We start from the raw sequence: 22,944 nt of genomic DNA, 5'->3' as shown, positions 1-22,944 counted from the left end.
TTTGCACTGGAAAGGAAAAAAATAAAGTATTTCTTGCTGAGGTTTCCAAGATCAAAATGACTTGTGTGGCTTCCTGAAGTGGCAGACAAGGAGATGACTTAGACACACACAGGAGTCATGGAAGGAGAAGGTAGATGCCAGACTGGAGGAAGGAGCCCAGCAGTGCTCCTGCTTTCGTTTTACTTTATAACCACCCATGAAGAGAGAGCGGGGGATGCTCAGGCTGGAGAAGAGAGGGCCATGGGGACGCCTCGCTGTGACCGTGCAGGACTTGAAGGGTCCCACAGGAAAGATGGGGACAGAGTGTTCAACAGGGTCTGTGGTGGGAGGAGAAGGGGGGATGGCTTTCAACTGCAGGAGGTCGATTTGGGCTGTACCTAAGGAAACTGGCATTTTACAGTAAGGGTGGTGAGGCACAGGCCCAGGCTGTGCACAGAGGCTGGGGATGCCCCACCCCTGGGAACGTGCAAGGCCAGGCTGGAGGAGGCTCTGAGCAACCTGGTCTGGGGGGAGTTTGCTCCGGTTGGAATAAGATGAACTTTAGGGGCCTTTCCGAGCAAAATCAGGACAGGATTAGACCATTCAATGGTCCCTGTTGCCCAAAGTGGAGCGGTCCTGCAACTCCTGTAAGTCATAACGGAACAGTGCCCAAACGTTCCAACGCTTAACAATGTACCCACAATGCCATGATGTGTCCTGCAGCCCAGAAGAACCACACCCTGCTCAAAGGGTGCACCTGACAGTGCACGCGGCAAAGCGGGAAAGCGCAACTTTGACGCTGCTGTCAGAAGCGGTATCTCTCTGGTGCCTGGATCTTGCCATCCATCCCTGCAGGATGCCCACTTTTGCCCCAATGAAGGTACAGTGCCATTCCATGGAGGTGGACACCCCCAAGTGCCTGGGTGGGCTGGAGCTCTGTGGGGATGGTGTGGGACAGGGACCCCACCGTGAGGTTTTGCTCCCTATGCAGGCTGGCACAGACACTGAGGAAGCGATGGAGGTGGATGTGCAGGAGGAGATGGAGGAAGCGATGGAGGTGGATGTGCAGGAGGAGATGGAGGAAGCGATGGAGGTGGATGTGCAGGAGGAGATGGAGGAAGCGATGGAGGTGGATGTGCAGGAGGAGATGGAGGAAGCGATGGAGGTGGATGTGCAGGAGGAGATGGAGGAAGCGATGGAGGTGGATGTGCAGGAGGAGATGGAGGAAGCGATGGAGGTGGATGTGCAGGATTACATTGAAGACATGGATGTAGATGAGGAAAGTGAGGAGGAGAAGATGGTCTTGGGATGAAGAGGGAGCCCAGCAGCAGCACAGGTAGGTGCTGGCCATGCCCTGCCCACAGGCAGAGTGGGTGCCCTGCTGCCAGGCTGGGGCTGGGCTGGGTGTCCCCACTCAGGGACACGGTGCCCGGGGGGGCCCTGGGTTCTGGTGGCACAAACACCACCCCCAGCCCGCCCTGGGCTGGCTTTGGGCCAGGCTTTGGGTCCCACTGCCTGGGGCCCAGCCCTCAGCCCCAGCCAGGCTCAGTGCTGGCAGCAGAGTCCCTCTCTGCCAGCGTGTCCCAGCCTGGGGGCACAGGGAATAGACCTCTGTGCCTGCCTGGAGTGACCCTGTCACTTGCTTTTCTTCCAGGGCTGATGGAGATGCCGGGCAGGGATGCCACCCCTCTGGATACATGTTTTGGAGTTTGTTGTTACATTTTCATCTGTAAATATGTTTCAGAGTTTGTTGTTCTCTTCTGTATGGTTCATACATTGTTATATAGGTTTTTGTAATGTAAATACGTTTTATAGACTGTTGTTGTAATAAAGATTCTTACATTGAAAATGCCTCATATAGTTTGTTTTTGTTGCTGCTCTTCTGTAAATAAGCAATCTTTATTTTTCACACCCCAGCTCTACTTGCATTGGCTTTGGGTGCAGGGAGCGTTTGCAGGGTTGTGGGTGCCTGGGGCTGGAGGTCCCTGGGGCTGTTGCCATGGTCATCCTTTAGTACAGAGGGTCCCAGTGACAGGTCACACTCTCCTTGCAGGTGCTTTGGACATGCATGGTACATGTTTGCACTGGAAAGGAAAAAAATAAAGTATTTCTTGCTGAGGTTTCCAAGATCAAAATGACTTGTGTGGCTTCCTGAAGTGGCAGACAAGGAGATGACTTAGACACACACAGGAGTCATGGAAGGAGAAGGTAGATGCCAGACTGGAGGAAGGAGCCCAGCAGTGCTCCTGCTTTTGTTTTACTTTATAACCACCCATGAAGAGAGAGCGGGGGATGCTCAGGCTGGAGAAGAGAGGGCCATGGGGACGCCTCGCTGTGACCGTGCAGGACTTGAAGGGTCCCACAGGAAAGATGGGGACAGAGTGTTCAACAGGGTCTGTGGTGGGAGGAGAAGGGGGGATGGCTTTCAACTGCAGGAGGTCGATTTGGGCTGTACCTAAGGAAACTGGCATTTTACAGTAAGGGTGGTGAGGCACAGGCCCAGGCTGTGCACAGAGGCTGGGGATGCCCCACCCCTGGGAACGTGCAAGGCCAGGCTGGAGGAGGCTCTGAGCAACCTGGTCTGGGGGGAGTTTGCTCCGGTTGGAATAAGATGAACTTTAGGGGCCTTTCCGAGCAAAATCAGGACAGGATTAGACCATTCAATGGTCCCTGTTGCCCAAAGTGGAGCGGTCCTGCAACTCCTGTAAGTCATAACGGAACAGTGCCCAAACGTTCCAACGCTTAACAATGTACCCACAATGCCATGATGTGTCCTGCAGCCCAGAAGAACCACACCCTGCTCAAAGGGTGCACCTGACAGTGCACGCGGCAAAGCGGGAAAGCGCAACTTTGACGCTGCTGTCAGAAGCGGTATCTCTCTGGTGCCTGGATCTTGCCATCCATCCCTGCAGGATGCCCACTTTTGCCCCAATGAAGGTACAGTGCCATTCCATGGAGGTGGACACCCCCAAGTGCCTGGGTGGGCTGGAGCTCTGTGGGGATGGTGTGGGACAGGGACCCCACCGTGAGGTTTTGCTCCCTATGCAGGCTGGCACAGACACTGAGGAAGCGATGGAGGTGGATGTGCAGGAGGAGATGGAGGAAGCGATGGAGGTGGATGTGCAGGAGGAGATGGAGGAAGCGATGGAGGTGGATGTGCAGGAGGAGATGGAGGAAGCGATGGAGGTGGATGTGCAGGAGGAGATGGAGGAAGCGATGGAGGTGGATGTGCAGGAGGAGATGGAGGAAGCGATGGAGGTGGATGTGCAGGAGGAGATGGAGGAAGCGATGGAGGTGGATGTGCAGGATTACATTGAAGACATGGATGTAGATGAGGAAAGTGAGGAGGAGAAGATGGTCTTGGGATGAAGAGGGAGCCCAGCAGCAGCACAGGTAGGTGCTGGCCATGCCCTGCCCACAGGCAGAGTGGGTGCCCTGCTGCCAGGCTGGGGCTGGGCTGGGTGTCCCCACTCAGGGACACGGTGCCCGGGGGGGCCCTGGGTTCTGGTGGCACAAACACCACCCCCAGCCCGCCCTGGGCTGGCTTTGGGCCAGGCTTTGGGTCCCACTGCCTGGGGCCCAGCCCTCAGCCCCAGCCAGGCTCAGTGCTGGCAGCAGAGTCCCTCTCTGCCAGCGTGTCCCAGCCTGGGGGCACAGGGAATAGCCCTCTGTGCCTGCCTGGAGTGACCCTGTCACTTGCTTTTCTTCCAGGGCTGATGGAGATGCCGGGCAGGGATGCCACCCCTCTGGATACATGTTTTGGAGTTTGTTGTTACATTTTCATCTGTAAATATGTTTCAGAGTTTGTTGTTCTCTTCTGTATGGTTCATACATTGTTATATAGGTTTTTGTAATGTAAATACGTTTTATAGACTGTTGTTGTAATAAAGATTCTTACATTGAAAATGCCTCATATAGTTTGTTTTTGTTGCTGCTCTTCTGTAAATAAGCAATCTTTATTTTTCACACCCCAGCTCTACTTGCATTGGCTTTGGGTGCAGGGAGCGTTTGCAGGGTTGTGGGTGCCTGGGGCTGGAGGTCCCTGGGGCTGTTGCCATGGTCGTCCTTTAGTACAGAGGGTCCCAGTGACAGGTCACACTCTCCTTGCAGGTGCTTTGGACATGCATGGTACATGTTTGCACTGGAAAGGAAAAAAATAAAGTATTTCTTGCTGAGGTTTCCAAGATCAAAATGACTTGTGTGGCTTCCTGAAGTGGCAGACAAGGAGATGACTTAGACACACACAGGAGTCATGGAAGGAGAAGGTAGATGCCAGACTGGAGGAAGGAGCCCAGCAGTGCTCCTGCTTTCGTTTTACTTTATAACCACCCATGAAGAGAGAGCGGGGGATGCTCAGGCTGGAGAAGAGAGGGCCATGGGGACGCCTCGCTGTGACCGTGCAGGACTTGAAGGGTCCCACAGGAAAGATGGGGACAGAGTGTTCAACAGGGTCTGTGGTGGGAGGAGAAGGGGGGATGGCTTTCAACTGCAGGAGGTCGATTTGGGCTGTACCTAAGGAAACTGGCATTTTACAGTAAGGGTGGTGAGGCACAGGCCCAGGCTGTGCACAGAGGCTGGGGATGCCCCACCCCTGGGAACGTGCAAGGCCAGGCTGGAGGAGGCTCTGAGCAACCTGGTCTGGGGGGAGTTTGCTCCGGTTGGAATAAGATGAACTTTAGGGGCCTTTCCGAGCAAAATCAGGACAGGATTAGACCATTCAATGGTCCCTGTTGCCCAAAGTGGAGCGGTCCTGCAACTCCTGTAAGTCATAACGGAACAGTGCCCAAACGTTCCAACGCTTAACAATGTACCCACAATGCCATGATGTGTCCTGCAGCCCAGAAGAACCACACCCTGCTCAAAGGGTGCACCTGACAGTGCACGCGGCAAAGCGGGAAAGCGCAACTTTGACGCTGCTGTCAGAAGCGGTATCTCTCTGGTGCCTGGATCTTGCCATCCATCCCTGCAGGATGCCCACTTTTGCCCCAATGAAGGTACAGTGCCATTCCATGGAGGTGGACACCCCCAAGTGCCTGGGTGGGCTGGAGCTCTGTGGGGATGGTGTGGGACAGGGACCCCACCGTGAGGTTTTGCTCCCTATGCAGGCTGGCACAGACACTGAGGAAGCGATGGAGGTGGATGTGCAGGAGGAGATGGAGGAAGCGATGGAGGTGGATGTGCAGGAGGAGATGGAGGAAGCGATGGAGGTGGATGTGCAGGAGGAGATGGAGGAAGCGATGGAGGTGGATGTGCAGGAGGAGATGGAGGAAGCGATGGAGGTGGATGTGCAGGAGGAGATGGAGGAAGCGATGGAGGTGGATGTGCAGGAGGAGATGGAGGAAGCGATGGAGGTGGATGTGCAGGATTACATTGAAGACATGGATGTAGATGAGGAAAGTGAGGAGGAGAAGATGGTCTTGGGATGAAGAGGGAGCCCAGCAGCAGCACAGGTAGGTGCTGGCCATGCCCTGCCCACAGGCAGAGTGGGTGCCCTGCTGCCAGGCTGGGGCTGGGCTGGGTGTCCCCACTCAGGGACACGGTGCCCGGGGGGGCCCTGGGTTCTGGTGGCACAAACACCACCCCCAGCCCGCCCTGGGCTGGCTTTGGGCCAGGCTTTGGGTCCCACTGCCTGGGGCCCAGCCCTCAGCCCCAGCCAGGCTCAGTGCTGGCAGCAGAGTCCCTCTCTGCCAGCGTGTCCCAGCCTGGGGGCACAGGGAATAGCCCTCTGTGCCTGCCTGGAGTGACCCTGTCACTTGCTTTTCTTCCAGGGCTGATGGAGATGCCGGGCAGGGATGCCACCCCTCTGGATACATGTTTTGGAGTTTGTTGTTACATTTTCATCTGTAAATATGTTTCAGAGTTTGTTGTTCTCTTCTGTATGGTTCATACATTGTTATATAGGTTTTTGTAATGTAAATACGTTTTATAGACTGTTGTTGTAATAAAGATTCTTACATTGAAAATGCCTCATATAGTTTGTTTTTGTTGCTGCTCTTCTGTAAATAAGCAATCTTTATTTTTCACACCCCAGCTCTACTTGCATTGGCTTTGGGTGCAGGGAGCGTTTGCAGGGTTGTGGGTGCCTGGGGCTGGAGGTCCCTGGGGCTGTTGCCATGGTCATCCTTTAGTACAGAGGGTCCCAGTGACAGGTCACACTCTCCTTGCAGGTGCTTTGGACATGCATGGTACATGTTTGCACTGGAAAGGAAAAAAATAAAGTATTTCTTGCTGAGGTTTCCAAGATCAAAATGACTTGTGTGGCTTCCTGAAGTGGCAGACAAGGAGATGACTTAGACACACACAGGAGTCATGGAAGGAGAAGGTAGATGCCAGACTGGAGGAAGGAGCCCAGCAGTGCTCCTGCTTTCGTTTTACTTTATAACCACCCATGAAGAGAGAGCGGGGGATGCTCAGGCTGGAGAAGAGAGGGCCATGGGGACGCCTCGCTGTGACCGTGCAGGACTTGAAGGGTCCCACAGGAAAGATGGGGACAGAGTGTTCAACAGGGTCTGTGGTGGGAGGAGAAGGGGGGATGGCTTTCAACTGCAGGAGGTCGATTTGGGCTGTACCTAAGGAAACTGGCATTTTACAGTAAGGGTGGTGAGGCACAGGCCCAGGCTGTGCACAGAGGCTGGGGATGCCCCACCCCTGGGAACGTGCAAGGCCAGGCTGGAGGAGGCTCTGAGCAACCTGGTCTGGGGGGAGTTTGCTCCGGTTGGAATAAGATGAACTTTAGGGGCCTTTCCGAGCAAAATCAGGACAGGATTAGACCATTCAATGGTCCCTGTTGCCCAAAGTGGAGCGGTCCTGCAACTCCTGTAAGTCATAACGGAACAGTGCCCAAACGTTCCAACGCTTAACAATGTACCCACAATGCCATGATGTGTCCTGCAGCCCAGAAGAACCACACCCTGCTCAAAGGGTGCACCTGACAGTGCACGCGGCAAAGCGGGAAAGCGCAACTTTGACGCTGCTGTCAGAAGCGGTATCTCTCTGGTGCCTGGATCTTGCCATCCATCCCTGCAGGATGCCCACTTTTGCCCCAATGAAGGTACAGTGCCATTCCATGGAGGTGGACACCCCCAAGTGCCTGGGTGGGCTGGAGCTCTGTGGGGATGGTGTGGGACAGGGACCCCACCGTGAGGTTTTGCTCCCTATGCAGGCTGGCACAGACACTGAGGAAGCGATGGAGGTGGATGTGCAGGAGGAGATGGAGGAAGCGATGGAGGTGGATGTGCAGGAGGAGATGGAGGAAGCGATGGAGGTGGATGTGCAGGAGGAGATGGAGGAAGCGATGGAGGTGGATGTGCAGGAGGAGATGGAGGAAGCGATGGAGGTGGATGTGCAGGAGGAGATGGAGGAAGCGATGGAGGTGGATGTGCAGGAGGAGATGGAGGAAGCGATGGAGGTGGATGTGCAGGATTACATTGAAGACATGGATGTAGATGAGGAAAGTGAGGAGGAGAAGATGGTCTTGGGATGAAGAGGGAGCCCAGCAGCAGCACAGGTAGGTGCTGGCCATGCCCTGCCCACAGGCAGAGTGGGTGCCCTGCTGCCAGGCTGGGGCTGGGCTGGGTGTCCCCACTCAGGGACACGGTGCCCGGGGGGGCCCTGGGTTCTGGTGGCACAAACACCACCCCCAGCCCGCCCTGGGCTGGCTTTGGGCCAGGCTTTGGGTCCCACTGCCTGGGGCCCAGCCCTCAGCCCCAGCCAGGCTCAGTGCTGGCAGCAGAGTCCCTCTCTGCCTGGGGGCACAGGGAAGAGCCCTCTGTGCCTGCCTGGAGTGACCCTGTCACTTGCTTTTCTTCCAGGGCTGATGGAGATGCCGGGCAGGGATGCCACCCTTCTGGATATATATAGAGTTTTCTTCAGTAGTCTTCTCTACGTTTTAGGGAGTGTTTTTGCCTTTTGTAAATATGTTTCATACATTGTTGATATATAGGTTCTTTTGTTAACACATTTTACAGTTTGTTTTTGTTGTTATAGGGATTCTTACTGTTTAAATACATGGTGTAGTTCGCTGTTGTTTCTGCTCTTCTGTAAATAAACAATCTTTATTTTTCACACCCCAGCTCTCTTTCCATTTGCTTTGGGCACAGGCAGCATGTCCAGAATTGTGGTTTCCTCTTGCTCCGGGTTCCCCGGGCTGGAAATGTCTGGGAGTGCTGGGTTGTCGGTACCTGTGCACAGAGCAGGTCCCACTTCGAGATCTGTACACCCTTGGTATCTGTAGAGGCAGACCCCACAGGGTCCTTTCCCGTGGGATTACATCTGGGAGCAGGGCCGAGCCGGCGTGGTCCTGCAGAGCCTCATCGATGACACTGCACTAGGTGGCACCAGACACCAGCGCTGGGACGGCAAGGCTGGGCGGCGGACACCCCCTTCCATCTCCCGGGCACCCCCTTCCTTCTCCCAGGAACCCCTTTCCTTCCTTCTCCCGGGCACCCCGAGCGGCTGGAGCCGGCCCGGAGCTGAGAGGAGCCATGAACCGGGCAGGGATGGAGGGAGGGAGGGAGGGATGGAGGGATGGAGCCCACCATCAGGCTGAAAGCTTTGCATCACCTGGTGGGGGCCTAAGGCTGCTTCGCAGGCCACAAGCCGTTCCCGGGGTGTTTTGTGTACCTGGGTAAGGCTGAGGGATCAGGGGCTACTGGTCTCCCTCCTTTCCCTTCCCAGGGAATACAAACTGCAGAGCCATGCTCTGGCCGGGAAAATGCAGCATCTGCCACAATACCCTCAATCATCACACATGCAGGAAGGAGGGACACAAAGTGGTTTTCATGGAGAGGAGCATTAGCCATGTGGGATGGGGACTGCTATGAGGGATGTTGGGGCAACAGGTGCTGCACAGGTAACAGAATGCAGCATGAGGACTGCAGGCAATCTTGTGCCCAGAAATGCTGGGTTCTGGTTATTACATGGGAGTTTGCAACAAAAAGAGTTCACACTTTTCCCCCTGCTATGAATTAAGCACTATAGAATGTTTTTCAGGTGGATTCCAACCCTCCCCCCCCCCCCCCCAATATTCTCTTCAGCTTAATCCAAGCTTTGGTCCTTGATCTTTTCCCCTCCCTTGGAGGCATAGGTTCAAGCACTACCTCAGCCAGATTCTATCACCAGCTGGGAGCACAATATTGTCCTCTTCAGCCCCAGCAGCAGCTGAATGGCAATGGATTGCTTAAAAATTAATCCAGTGCTTGTATTTCTCATTAAAAGTGCCAAACTGTTGGTGCACAGCCCAAAAAATCTTTTTGGGTTGGCTATATTTTGTGCACGTTATTCAATATATGACTTCACAAAGAGCTAAATGCAGCCACAGAGTCAACAGGGAAATTGGACAATGATTAACACATACAGGGTTAGTTGAAGTCCAGTTAACAGGGCCCATTGCAACTTGAGAATGGAAGTCTGAGCAGGAAAGGGCACAGTGAGACACCCACCATGCCCTGGATGGAAAGAGGCAGCTCCAGGGGCTGGATCAGTGCAGTTCTGGGGGATTCAGGGGCTGCACAGAGCATGCAGAGATGACACTGGGCTTTTGCTGTTCTTCGTCCCTGCCTGGTTGTGAAATCAGCAGCTGCCCTTTGGAGGACTGGGGTAGGTTGGCTGTGGGTGCCTTCCCCTTCCCAGGAATTCCCAGAACCTGTTTCCAGGACAGCTTGGGCTCCTGCCAGCCCCAGAAGTCCCACAGAAATGTTTCAGGAACCCTTTACACAAGCTGAGTGGGACATTGACCAGTTGGTGGGAAATGGAGTAACTTCCCATTGCCCAAGGGCACCTAAAGAAAACAGATTTACCTGGAGGCCAGGGCAGGGTTACAATTTCCTTGGAAAGGAGGAACAGGTGGTGGGATCTTTGCCAGCCCCCAATCCCTACAGCCATCAAGAGTTAGGGCTTAGCCAAGTTGTCCTTGTGCTGCATCACAGCTGGTGACAGGTCTAGAAGGAGTGGATTATCCTACCCCAGAGAGGTCAGCCACTTTCTTTCAGCCCCAACCAGCTTCCTATATAGCAGAAGCCACCCAGAGAAGGTCCTGGAGTCCAGGTGACCCCCACAGAGCTTGGGAAAGACTCACCCTTGACTAAGCCAAAGCTGTTTTCTCTATACAAATTTATACTCCCAATAGGGCAGGAGTAAGGAGGATTTGGGGCTGGGGCAAATTACCTCCAGGAAACTTGAGGGATCATCCCTGGGAAGGCACAGACAGCCTCATGAAGAGTTGGATCATGTTGTGAGGTTTGGTTTGCACCACCACATGTAAGCAAAGTACAGAAGGAAACCCATTTAACAGGCCCCAGAAGTGAACACGGCCACCACAAGGGTTTCTCCTGAAAAAGGATACCTGGAGAAGATACCTGCCCAGGAGAAAACAGCTCCACCACCTCCAGCCTGTCAGGGTGGACAGTGCCCCAGCTCATGTCCCCTTGGCTTGTCCCTCAGCCCCAGGTGTGGCTGCATGCAATAACTGCAGTGGAATAACTGCCTTTTGAGCAATGGAACAATCCCCTGTGCATTTGCGCAAAAGGCTTCCGGAGAGGAAAACCATACAAAACCGGCAGATGCTCAGCCCTGTTCCCCACCCCCAGCCTCCCTAAGGGTTTAAATGTTGGTGTCCCCCACCTCTCACGCTCACACCTCTCAGGGACACGGCAGCATGAAGACGGTGGCCGCCCTTCTCCTGGTGGGGATGCTCGTCCTCTGGGCAGAGCTGCCAACAGGTAGGAGATGTCCAGGGATAAGGTACGGGGAGGAAAAGTTCAGGTGCTGGGAAGGAGCCATGTTCACATGGATCCTGCAGGAGGAGAGGGTGATATTTGCTGGGCAGCATCTCCCCAGTGCCCCTCAGCTGGCCTGGAGAAACCTGTCCCTCCTCTTGCAGGCAGCGCCTGGTCCTGTCCCCCCGTGCGCTTCACCTGCGCTCTGCACAACCCGCGGAACCAGTGCCTGGTGGACCGGCACTGCCCCCGCGGCAGGAAGTGCTGCCGGACCTTCTGCGGGAAGAAATGCGTCTCCAAATCTCCTGTCATCCACGTCTCCTATGGTAGGAGCTCAGGAGCCCCTCCTGCCCACGGGTAGCAGAGCGGGATAGGATGAGGTGGCTCTGGGCAGGGAGCAGTGTCCAGCTGGGGGGTGTCCGGCCAGGCTGGGGGTGACTGCTGAACAAACACGCTGGCTGGGGTGAGCACCAGACCCAACCTCTTTCTTTCTCTCCCTTTCCTCAGTGTGAGCTCTGGGTTCCAGGACAGACTGAGGGGCATCTCAGCATCCCCATCCCACCTCAGCTGCAGGATCACTCTGTGACAGCTGCTGCACAGTGCTCTGTGCCACTCGCCTCCCCTCTCTCTCTGCTTCCCCACTGCTCCTTTAACAAATAAAAAAGGCTTTTCTCAAGGGTGTTTGCGATGTGTGTCTCCTTTTCCCACCTCCTCCCTCCCTCCTGGCACACAGTCCCACTGCTGCTTTCACCCCAGAATTTCCACTGGAGGAAGATTATGAACACAGTCTGGCCACACACCTGCAGTGTGGTTAGGGACTGGTTTGGGGGAGAAAATTCATCCAGAGGCACACAAACCTCCAGGAGGAGAGAGCAATGGAAAGGATTGGAACAAAACATGACAGGCTGCTTCAGGAAGGCTGCAAGAGGCCCTGGAGGGCAGTGTTTCCTCCAGGCCCCTCCCAGCTGGACAGGGCTATGGAAGGGGACTGATCCTGCCTGTCCAGGGGGATACAGAAGGCAGAGCCTGCCTATGAATACCCTGCTTGGGGCACATTTGGAGAGCAGAGGAGGGGGTTACACAGACCCAAACCTCACGTGGTGCTGAACCCCTCACTGAACCCAAGCTGGTGAGGAAAATTCAGCTGGAGAAACTTGGCTGGGAAAGCCTCAAGCCAAGGCAATAAAATCATAGGTCCAAGGGGTTCTGGTAATTTTTGTACAGCTCAGTGCTGGGGACAAAAATTCAGGCAATGCCAAGAAACATCAGCAGAAGAGAGTGCGTGCAGCCTGAGGGACCTGCTGGCCTCTGTGCAGTGGCAGAACCGGGCATTGCCACCATCCACTGCAGGGGCAGAGCATCACCCAGCCCAATACCCAAAGAGGGCCTGCCTGCTCTCCCCGGCCCATTGCTGATGCCAGGCTTGCTGAGAATGTCCCTTCTCAACAACCAGCCCCAGCCCAGACTAGGGGAGGAGCTTGGTCCATCTGCACACACCGAGGGAACAGAGAGGAGCTGCTGCTGCTGTGTGAGCGCTGAGCTAATGAACCCCAGGGCCAGGCAGGAGCAAAGTGATCTGGAGAGCAGCACCAGCTGGCCAGATCTTAAACTACCCACAAACACAGAAGGATGAAGACTCTGGCTGTGGGATTGACAGCTTGCATGGTCCATGGGAGATGCTGGAAGCTTCCTGGCCAAGACTGGGGGGAGCCTCTGCTGGAGGGAGTCCTTCTATGGCCACATTTATGTTGGTGACTTCTTCTCTGTGGAGGAACGAGAAGAAGGAAAAGACCCAGAAATTACTCTGACTGAGAAGGAAGAAGTCCTACAGTGAAAAAAGCCATCTCTTTGCTTAGCCTGGCCACGGGAGGGCGGGGAGAACTGGAGAGCTCATGCAGCACTGGGGAGGCTGAAAACGGCAGGTGATGATCCAGCAGGGACAGGCAAAACAAGAACTGGGAGCTCATCAGCCCAACTCGGTGTAAAATCAGACATTGCTTCAGCCCAGTGTAGTGGGCTGGAAAGGAAAATCTCTCCCTGACACCAGCCCAGCACAGGCAGAGCTGTGCCACACAAGGCGTGGGCTGGGAGAGGCTGAGCCCCAGCGCTCCCCCAGCCATCCCCAGTCCCGGCAGCCGGGGCAGAGCAGCCTGATTACACCTCCCGCGGTCATTAGTCACGGATCACAACCCTCCTCCTCCTCCATCAGCACCAGCTATTATCAGCTATTAAGCAGGCATTTCCATACAGCTGGCTAATTTGATAATGCTGCAATTATCTTGGTTTGTTAACAAGATTAAATTGCTAATTGGTTTGATTAAGCACAGAGCTCCAGGCATGGGGTGCCTCTCAGCTGGCCCTGCACAACCCTACGGCCGCCGTACCCAGGGCAGCAGCTCCTCTGCAGAGAAAAGGAAATGGCAGGAAGGGTTCATCCTTCCAAAACCTGCTGCCTGAGGCCTCCAGATCACCCTGTGAGAGGTCCCTCTTCCTGCTCTGAGACAGCTTTGCTCATGTCACCACTGTCACCCAGCTGCTGGCCAGGAAGGCAGGAGGAGGTGGCTTTGGGCCAGGGGATGCTCTGGGGACATCTAGTCTGTCTCAGTCCGGCTGCTTTCTGTTTTGGAGCTCTGCAAGTCAGAAATCCCCGAAGCAATGCACCAACTGTGCCTCCACCTGCAGCTCTGCCTTTTCCCAGGCACAGGTCCCTGCCTCCCGTGCCCAGCATTTCCAGGGCTCACCAGCTGTGCTGGGGAGCCCGGGGAGCTCCCAGCACTGGATTAGGCTCACCTCTGCCCCCTCCATGAAGCAGCACCCACCTGGGAGGAGCTGGGCAGTGCACCAAAACACACAGGTCAGGATCACTGTGCTAAGCTCCTGGCAGTGTGCATTGGCTGAAATCCTTTGATTCAGGTCCCTGAGGAGGAAGGGAAATTCCCTCTTTGTTCTAGGTTGGTGCCAGCAAGATAGTGGGAAAAGCAGTGAGTGCTGTGTCAGAGATTCTTCCCACATCACCTGTTCCCCAAGGCCAGAGCAGCCTGGGGATGAAGGTGTTCATTTTCTCTGCCTGGGGGCTCAGAGCTCACCACATCTCCTGGGACAGGCCCACCAGGTCTGGTGCTGGGAATGTGGGCAAAGGCTGCACTCCAGGGCCCAGCTTTGAGTTAGAAACATCCAGCACGGCACATCACAGCAGCACCACTGCAGGGCAGGCTGCAAGTCTGGCTTACTCCATCATCCCTCAAAGCAAAGGTTTTCAGGCCAGTCACTTTTGGACAATTCCCAAAAGAAACATCCAACACTCCCCAGGATCCCAGGGGATGGAATCCAGAGTGTCTCCCCAGGGGTCCATCAGCACCGCAGAGCATCCTTGCTCCACACAATGCCCTTTGTTCCACTCTGAAATGTACACAGGACAGAGGATGGAGAAGTCAGGTCTCACCCACGGCACTGCAGAACATCTCTAATATTTCCTTGGAGCCTCCCCCTGCAGATGTTATGGTCTGGCTCGGAAGACTGGGTGGTTGGGGTCTGAATACAGAACAGTTTGGTGTTCAACAGTGACGTGAGACCTTTTCAAGAGATGATTCAAACGAGCCTAATAAGAATTACTACAGCTTTGACAACCTTTGAAAGGGGAGGGTTATTTAGCTAGCCTGGTCTAGGAGTGGGAATCTGTAGTCCCAGCAGGATCTCAGCAATCACATCAGTTCCAGAGGAGAAAATACCCTGGGCAAAGCAGATCCACTCAGCAACAGCTCTGCCCATGGTCAGGAGCTATGCACAGCCCTCATCATTCCTGCTGAGCAGCAGCAATATTCCAGGAGGGAAAAGGAGTCAATAGCATTCTGTTCCCCACCATAGAAGAAATAGATACACACCTCTGCAGAAAAACAAACAATCCTCACAGTTAAAGGTCAACAAATGTACGAATTCACTCTGTGCTTTTGTCTGTGGGTTGGTTTATACAAACTCAGCTCCTCACCTGGACCTAGACCCTCTCCAGTGGCAGGGAGAGTGGGCTGGGCCAGGGCTGTCTCACACCAGCTGGCGCCCTCCAGCATTTTCTTTCTGAAGACACAGGGGTGCTTTGTCTTACGCGGCCGGAATACACCAGTAACCTTTCCCAGTGGCCTCCCACTGTCGCCAGTGAGCAGCAACACCGGACACCCACAGCTCCCACCGTGCTGGGAGGGGAGGGCAGAGGGGAATCCTGGAATTACAGAGCGGAGGGGGGCAGTGGCTGCCACCAGGGCACATTTGAGACCAGGGATGGAAGCTGTCCCTTCTGCCTGGCTCTGGCAGATCATCTCAGCTGTGCACTGCCCCCAGCCCCCTGCATGGTGGGGAGCCCCAGAGTGGTGGGGGCTGGCAGAGGATGGAACCACGGCTGAGGAATACCAGAGCGGCCCAATGTGATTTCTCTCCTGCCCAAAGTGCTGCCAAAGCTCACAAGCTGCTTGTGACGAAGGCCTTGAGTCTGGCAGGGAACAGCTCTGCCTGCCCCAGCCAAGAGGCAGCAGAGCTGTGCTGAGCGGCTTGGCTCCATCTCCCCTCCATCCCACCAGGAATCCTCAGCAGACTGCTCTTTGCTGCAGCCTCACAAGGTTGCACACACCCAGGAAGCCTTTCAGATGCTGGCAGGACTTCCCTAAGCTGAGGAGCCAAAAGGAAGCTAAAAAAGATGAGGCACTGACAGCACCCTGTAGCTGAGGGAGATCCCTACATGCCAGCAATCCTTTTCCCCATGCAGAAAGAGAGGAAAGGAGACATCTCTTTTCTCTGCAGTAAGCCACACTGCATGAAGACACTTGTGAGAGCTCAGCAGGAGGCTGGCAGTGGCACAGGCAGGGCAGCTGGGCCTCCTTGTGTCCCATGGCAGGCAGGGCAGCTGGACTCCATCATCCCTGCCCTCTCTGTAGCCCCATCTCTCAGCAGGGCACTCCCTCCACAGTCCCTCAGAGAGGCTGATGTCTGTGCTCAGCCAAGCAGCTGGGATGCTCCACAAATAACAGCTCTGGCAAAGGCTGGTGAAACACACAGAGACTCACATGAAGCAGTCTGCAGGGAGGAAAGCAGCTCCCATAGATGCCAGCCCTGCACCAGCCCCTGCTCATGCATTAAACTGCAGCACAGATCCCACCTTGTGGCCCACACACAGTCGTAAACTCACCAGCGCTCCCAAATCCACCAGCACAGGAGCAAAGGTACCTGCACACCCCTCCCAAATGGGGCTGCTCACCTGCGGAGAGCCCCTCCTATCTGAAACCAGTGCCTCCCTACAGCACAGCGTTCTGGAAGAGGAGGGTGGGCTATTTATGCCACGGGGCAGCCCAACGAGCTTCGCTCTCTCCCTAGCTCCAGCCATGCAGGGGAAGCCATTTCCCAGCTCCTTCAGGTCCCCCCAGCAGTGCTGCATGGGGGAATTCCTGTCTCTTCAGCCCAGCCTGTGCCAAGGCACACACAGATGCTCCTTTCCCTGACATTATGTAGGTTAACAACATGCAATGTGATGGCAAGACACAGGGAACCGCAACGCGGTGTCAATATTTAGCTTTTACACATTTGGCTAATTAGGAGGCAACCTGTGATTCCCTGAGCGGGAGGCAGGGCTGCTCTGCCCCTCTCCCTCCCCGTTCACACGGGACAAACGTCAGCTCCCTATTTCGGGAGTTCTCTGGTCGCAAACGGTCTGTCCCAAAATGCCGTTCCCAGGCGGTGGATGTCAGAAATCATTATACTAAATAAAGCTTCATGAATGATTCATGAGGCCGGGTTTCACATTAATCAGGCAGAGATGGGCAAAAGCAGCAGAGCATCGCAGACCGCCCTGTCTCGCTCCTGCACAGCCGGGCCAACGGGGAGCTTTGGACCTTCGAGGCACAGGGCAGAGATGTGGTGCCAATCAGAGGAGCACCCTGGTCCCGGCATGATTAGAGCCTGACCCAGCAGAGACTGAGAGGCAGCAGACTTGCCCAAATACCTTTCTGCTTCAGGAACTCCTGTGACTCGATCGTGTTAATGACCCCAGGGCGGCTGCTCCGAGCATCCTGAGATGCACGACTGCTTCCTGCAAGCGCTTGGGAATCCTGTACTGACTCCCTGGCTCTGTGCACGATGGCCTCTAAAAATAGAAAAATGCTTTCCTGAAATGTCATCAGGAGGCTCTTTCCAGGGCTCAGGCAAATGGGGCTTCTGCCTGGATGCCATGCTGCCTCCAAGCAAACCAACAGGGATCTTCTTGGGACACAAATGCGTCTTCCACTGCTCCAAGAGTTTGGAAAGAAGGTCAATGTGTCCTCTCTTGGTACCTGAATCTGCCTAAAAAGGCAGGTCCTGAGCTCCATCAGTATCAGTGAAAGAATGAGGGGTGCTCTCAACATTGCAGCTGGTGTAAGGAGGTAATGAAATGTGGGATCCTGTGCGCATATTGCAGGAGCAAGTGCCCATGTCTCCCCCAGCTATCCAGAGTCAGCCAGCAAGCTCCCATCCACCTGCATCCTGCATCCTTGGCTTCTCCTCTGCTGCTTGCTCAAAGATTCCTGGTAAAAAATCCCTCAAAACAACAAAAATCTAGTGACAAGCAGCCAGGATGGCTGTACAGCAGGAAAAATCTATAGCCAGCATAGCAAACCTGGGCTCTGACATGGAGACAGCAGTGATTCTCCATGCAGCAGCAGAGGAATATCTATCAGGAGACTGAGGAGCTGTCAGACACCCCTGCTCCCCCCTGCCATGGCTCTGCAGCCTTCCCAGGGCTGGCAATGAGTCACCAGCCCTGAACCACAGAACCACAGCATGGCTCATCTGCTGCCAAGGGCACCTGGGGGGCTTAGGGGGTCCCACACTAGTCTGGCCCCCCAGAGCCACCCTGCAGCCCTGGGTGTCACGTCAGCCCACTCCCCAGCGCTCCAGCACCTCCAGTCCCACATTCTCCTCCTTGGACTGAGGTGTCCTGCCCATGCTGGGGTGATGGAGAGGCAGAGATGGGATGGAGGGAAGCCAGCAAGTCCCTGGCATCCTTCAGAGCCTCAAGACCTGAAGACACTCTGGCAGCAGAGCTCTCTCTCACCACCCCCAGTACTGCCTGAACCTTCTGCAGAGAGCCCAAAAGGCAGCATCCTTGCAGAGACAGGAGAGAAGACCCTTCCCTGCACCCAAGCATCTCCAGCTGTAGTTGTTTCTGCGTGTTCATCCCTATCAGCACAGAGGCAGCTGGAGGCAGAATTGGAATGGAAGCAGGGCGCTCACCCGGAGCCTCAAATCACCAGGGCACTTCCACCTGCAACACTACCACAGTGATAATTCACCAGCAATTTATAGTTTTGAAATTCTCAGCTGTGTCATCAGAGCTGGGCAGAGTCTGAAGAGCCCCAAACCCAGTTTCCACTCTCTGTCTCCAGCTCTGGTGGAGAGGCAGAGCCTCAGGGCAGGTTTGCTGCCCCTGCTTCCACCAGTGCCAGGCCCTCACCTGGGTTTGCTGTGGTATGAAATCATCCACAGGACCAGATAAATCTCAGGGAAATCACCTTTTAACTTGACCTCCCTTAGTACATGAAAAGACTGATTCCTGATTTGCCTCATTGTATCATTTCTGAATACTAATTTATAAGGCATTTCCATGTGCAGTGCAGCACAGGGGCAGGTGATGGACGTCCTGCTCCACCCAGCCTGGCCTTGCTGGCAGGAATCAGAGGCCACCTCTGGTTCCCTCCATGGCCATGGCCTTGGCTGTGCACAGCTATCAAAAAGCTATCAAAACCAAAATACAGGGCAAGTGTCCTCACTGCATGAGCCTGCAGAGAGTCAAAGCTCAGCTGCATTCTTGGTTACTGGCATCATTCGACCTGCAGTATTGTAAGATTTAATTACTCTTAAAGTCGTGCTTCCATCTTCACCTGTCTCTCTCCCGGCAGAGAATCCAAGAAGTGAGCCCATGCTGCCTGAGCAAGTGTGGGTATGATGACTGGGTTTTGTGGCTTTCGCTGTACTGGTAAATGAAGTGTGACCGACCTGACACCAAAGATGGGTGTCAAGGAACAGAGCAAGTCCTGCCATTAACCTCTCCTCTGACACCATGCTGCCCTTCTGCCAGCATCCCTACCTGTGGCAGCTCCTAGCCCTGCTGGGAATGGTCTGGAGAGGGCTTGGCCCGTGGGAAACCCTGGCCCGAGATGCTCCAACAGGTTCATGATGAGCCTGGGAATATCCTTTGATTTTGATGAATTCAGTTTTGGTAATATGTCCGGGCTGTTGGAGGATGGTGACACAACCTGGAGCAGAGACAGAGTGGATGGAGGGGATGTACCACATGGAGATTGCAGGTTGCTGTGAGATGGAGGCAATCCGCATGCTGAAGGCATGTGGGAACTCGCCAGACAGTAAATCAGTGCTCTGAAATGTATGACCTTACACTGCAGCATCTCCCTGCTCCCTCACTGGAGGCTCTCCATCTATATAAAAAATAGCCACTGCTTTGGTACAACTTTCCAGATTTTCTTATGTTTCCTGTTAGAGTTCCGGAGTCCAAATGCAAGTCAAGGTCTCCAGCAAGTTCAGTGAGTGTTCATGGATCTCTCCTGTCTCAGGCACTCAGTGAGCTCAGTAAAACTCAAGTCCAGGAGAGTTCCAGGCTGTCAGAGGGATGAGCTGCTGCAGGCCATACTGAGAGCCTGCCCCAGGCCTGCTGCAGATGGACTCCAACAAATCACCTTTCTGCAGGGGGCTGGATATGCAGGGGTATCCAAGGGCTCCAGGAGCTGAATGAAGCTGGTTAATTAATTTCCAGCATGGAGCAGGCTGATACGCCCGTCATCAGCATCTACAGACACTCTGTGGCTCTGGAAGGAAGATGGGGGTTGTAGGGGTGGAATCCCGTGGAGTTTGTGTCCCCACTTTTCTCCTCCTGCTCAGAGGATGCTGCCATCATAACTCACTTTCTCTCCTCCCACCCCATGAACTGGCTGCAGGGAGAGGCACGGAAACTGGGACAGCTGATGGCACAAGAATGGGAACAGCCAATGGCATGGGAAGGAAAAGCCCAAACCCCTGCGGCTGGAGCAACCCCCTCCCATAGCTCAGGGAACAAACACACCAGCGAGCACAGAAACCACCAGGAAATAACAGTATTAAGGAAAGCCCCTGTATTCAGTCATAAGTCTTTGCCACTGAGAAACACAAGACCAGGCTTTTGCGTCTGCCCTAATTTAGCTCTTTCCCTCTGGAAAGGACTATTTGTGAAATGCTTTGTGCTCATGTCCCCGGCATTAATCAGCCCCTGCCAGCCGCCGGCTCCGCGGATCCCCCTGCACTCGCAGGTGTGCTGCTCTATCCCACCCTCCCACGTGGCAGGTACCCAGTGGCTCCAGCCTTTCACAACAGATATCCAAGGGGCTCAAAAGTGCCTGAAGATTTTTCTTTTAATTAGAGGAGCTCTGGAGACATGCTATATTCATATGTATTTCCTGCTATTTTTTAATTTATTGCTACATCAGCTATTAAAAAAAAAAAAGGCAAAAAAGAAGAAAGGAAGGGAGCTGCCACAAGCTGAGCGCCTTTTGGGATGACTCACTGCAGCACTGAAATGGCTGCTGGCTTCAGACTCACCCTGCCTCTGCGATTTGCTTCCAGACTGCAGAAGAGACCACGGCAAGAGGTTTTGCCCCCCGTGCCCGTGTGGAGGATTGGCCGTGTGGTTATCGACATAATCCGCCCTGGTGCTCGGCGGGAGGAGACCTGCCTTCCTCAAGAGAGGAAGATGGGGGAAACATGAAAGGAAGAGATGGCGAGGCATTTCCAGCTGACCTGATTTTCTGCTTGCTCCCATCTCCACATCACTGCCATTTAGCTCAGGGGTGGCAGTGGGGGCACGGGGCTGGCCTGTGCCCTGGGGAGCTGCGCCTTACCTGGGCCATTGCAAATGCAGCTGTGCCAAGGAACAGCCCTTACACCTCAATTTGCTGGAAAACAACCTTAAAATGGGGGTCTCCCTTTCCTGCCACAGCATACCAGTGTCAGTGCAAAGGCAGGCCAACGAGCTCTGTTTGGCTCATGGCAGAGTCAGGCCTTTTGCCTCTGAATTTGTGCAGAAAAGGGAAAATTCACCTCGGGTGCCACTGATGTAGCAGCCAAGTCCCCTCTGAAGGATGCCGTGATGCCAGCACAAACCTGCTTGGGGCCTCTGCATCCTGCAAAGTGAACTTCCCTTCTCTGCAGTTGCTTCCAGCCAGAGCCTTGAGCTGGAGCAGGAAACATGGAGGTATCTCCTCTCTGTGTGTCCTCAGCCCCTTCCCAGGGTGATCCCTCCAGTCTGGGGGCAATAACGGCAGAGCACTGGCAACTCCCTTTCCACTCCTTATTCAGCTCCTCCACATGGCCCAGGGACACTCAGCAAACCTCCTTGTACTGGGAGAGTTGATTTTGGGGGGGACAGGGCTGAGGTCTACTCTGTAGTAGAGCATAAACAGGGCTTTGGTGCAGACACAAAGTGCCAGATGGAGTGGGTGCCCTTGCAGTGCCAGGCACAGCTCCTTCCCTGAAAAATGGCTGGATGAGAACTATTTTCAGAAGGGAAAAGAAAATTCACCCTGATCACCATATGTCAGTGACAGGCAGAGAAAACCCCACGTGGGAGCCAGCCCTCCTCCTACCCCGTGGGCTGCACCCTGCTGGGACTCAGCACCCACCATCAGCCAGGCTCGCAGCTGCCTGGAGCAGACAAAGATGGGCATGTTTATCTTGCAGCTTCCAGGGATGCTCAGCCATCTCTAATTGCCATTAAAATAAATGTTTTTTGCTTCATATCACAGAACAGAGGAATTTCCCTCTGTTTTTTTTTAAATTTTTTTTCTTTCTTCTCCTCTTTTCTGAGGCCTCCCTCAAAGTCATCCCTTCCCCCTCCCTCCGCTGCTTCCTTGCCATGTAAACAAGCACAGGCACACACAGTCTGACACATCACACACATGGAGACACGCTGATGGCCCTGCAGCGGCCAGCACTGCCTGGCACAGGGACAGGACTGGCAGCACACGCGGGAGGCGGGCGTGCGGGCAGGGGGAAGGATGCTCGCCACCAAAAAGAGCTCTCAGTCCGCCTCGTGCAAGCCTGGAGAAGGTTGAGAGCCCTCGGGCTCCAGCCCCTCGGGCTGCAAATCAGCAAGCCGATGGAAGGGATGCAGAGGGTGCTGCGAAGTCTCGCCCCGTGCGAGCCGCCTGTCTGACACAGCTGCTCTGAGCTGGCTGCCGGAGTAATGAGCCATCGCTGCGGGGACACGCAGCCCCGGCCGTCACCCTGGGAAGGTCCCTTTCCCATCCTCTCCTTGCCATCCCTGTGCTCCAGCAGCTGACTTCCGGGGGAGTCGATGCGCTTGCGGTGCTCCCCGGGCTGTCTGGGGATGGCCCCGGGCGGCGGCGGCAGCTCGCTGACCTGAAAGCCAGCGTGTGCCATGCCCGGGACTCGCTGCCTTCACCCACCCCCCAATGAGCCTTTAAAGAGACACCGAGGAGCTCAGCAAGCCGGGGGAGCGCTTCCCCGCGGGGCTGCCCCGGTGCCCTACACACTCCCAGCTCCAAGGAGCAAGATGAAGATGGATCGCACGGAGGGCGACTGCGAGGGCAGCGGTGCCCGGTGTGCCCGGCGCAGGGCGGCACGGCTGCCGGGGCCCTGCTCGGCCTGAACGCGCCCGGCACGGCACGGCTCGGCACTCCCAGCTCCGGGGGCTCAGCCCCAAGGGCAGCGCTTGGCACCCGGGCAGCTTCGCAAAGACCTGGGGTAGCCCAGGGCCGGGTGAGAAGGGTACCCTCAACGCGGCTGCCATAGCCATCCTGTGAGCTCGCCCGCCTTCCAAGGGACTTCCAGCAGGTAAGACTTCAGGAAAGCCAGGGGTACCCTCGCCTGGTCCAGATTGACAGCCGTGGTGGTGCCTTCGCGGGGGACAGTGCCAGCCTGGCACGGAGCTGCGCCGACCTGTCAGTCGGTTTCGCCAAAATCAGGTCGCTGGTCTTGTCCGGTGGGTTCTCCCCGGGCGTCCTGAGCCCTGTCCCTCCGTACAGAGCTCGGGAGGGGCTGGTGGGAGGCAGAGGCAGCCAAGAAACGGGCACCGGCAGTCTGGGAGCGGGGACTGGGAACCGGGAATCGGGAATCGGGAATCGGGAATCGGGAATCGGGCTCTCGCCGGCTGTTCCCGCGCCGCGGCGCCGGCGGGCGGGCGGAGGGCGGCACCGGGAAGGGCGGCGGGCGGGACCCCCGGCCC

At 55.3% G+C, this 22,944-nt stretch overlaps 1 protein-coding gene across 1 annotated transcript; it reads left to right on the top strand.

Annotated features, from left to right (window-relative positions):
• Window positions 1-10,582: 10,582 nt before the first annotated feature.
• On the top strand, window positions 10,583-11,373 carry LOC136298444 (veswaprin-c-like). The gene is made up of 3 exons (XM_066199173.1): window positions 10,583-10,697; window positions 10,859-11,020; window positions 11,202-11,373. Exons 1-3 carry the CDS (start codon window positions 10,583-10,585, stop codon window positions 11,204-11,206), a joined length of 282 nt encoding a protein of 93 aa, XP_066055270.1. The 3' UTR covers window positions 11,207-11,373.
• The last annotated feature ends 11,571 nt before the right edge of the window (window positions 11,374-22,944 follow it).

This window comes from Chamaea fasciata, unplaced genomic scaffold (genome assembly GCF_029207755.1).
Source record: "Chamaea fasciata isolate MVZ Bird 193981 ecotype frontalis unplaced genomic scaffold, bChaFas1.0.hap1 SCAF_17, whole genome shotgun sequence".
Taxonomy (NCBI): Eukaryota; Metazoa; Chordata; class Aves; order Passeriformes; family Sylviidae; genus Chamaea; species Chamaea fasciata.
This window is presented reverse-complemented; position numbering and strand designations above follow the sequence as displayed.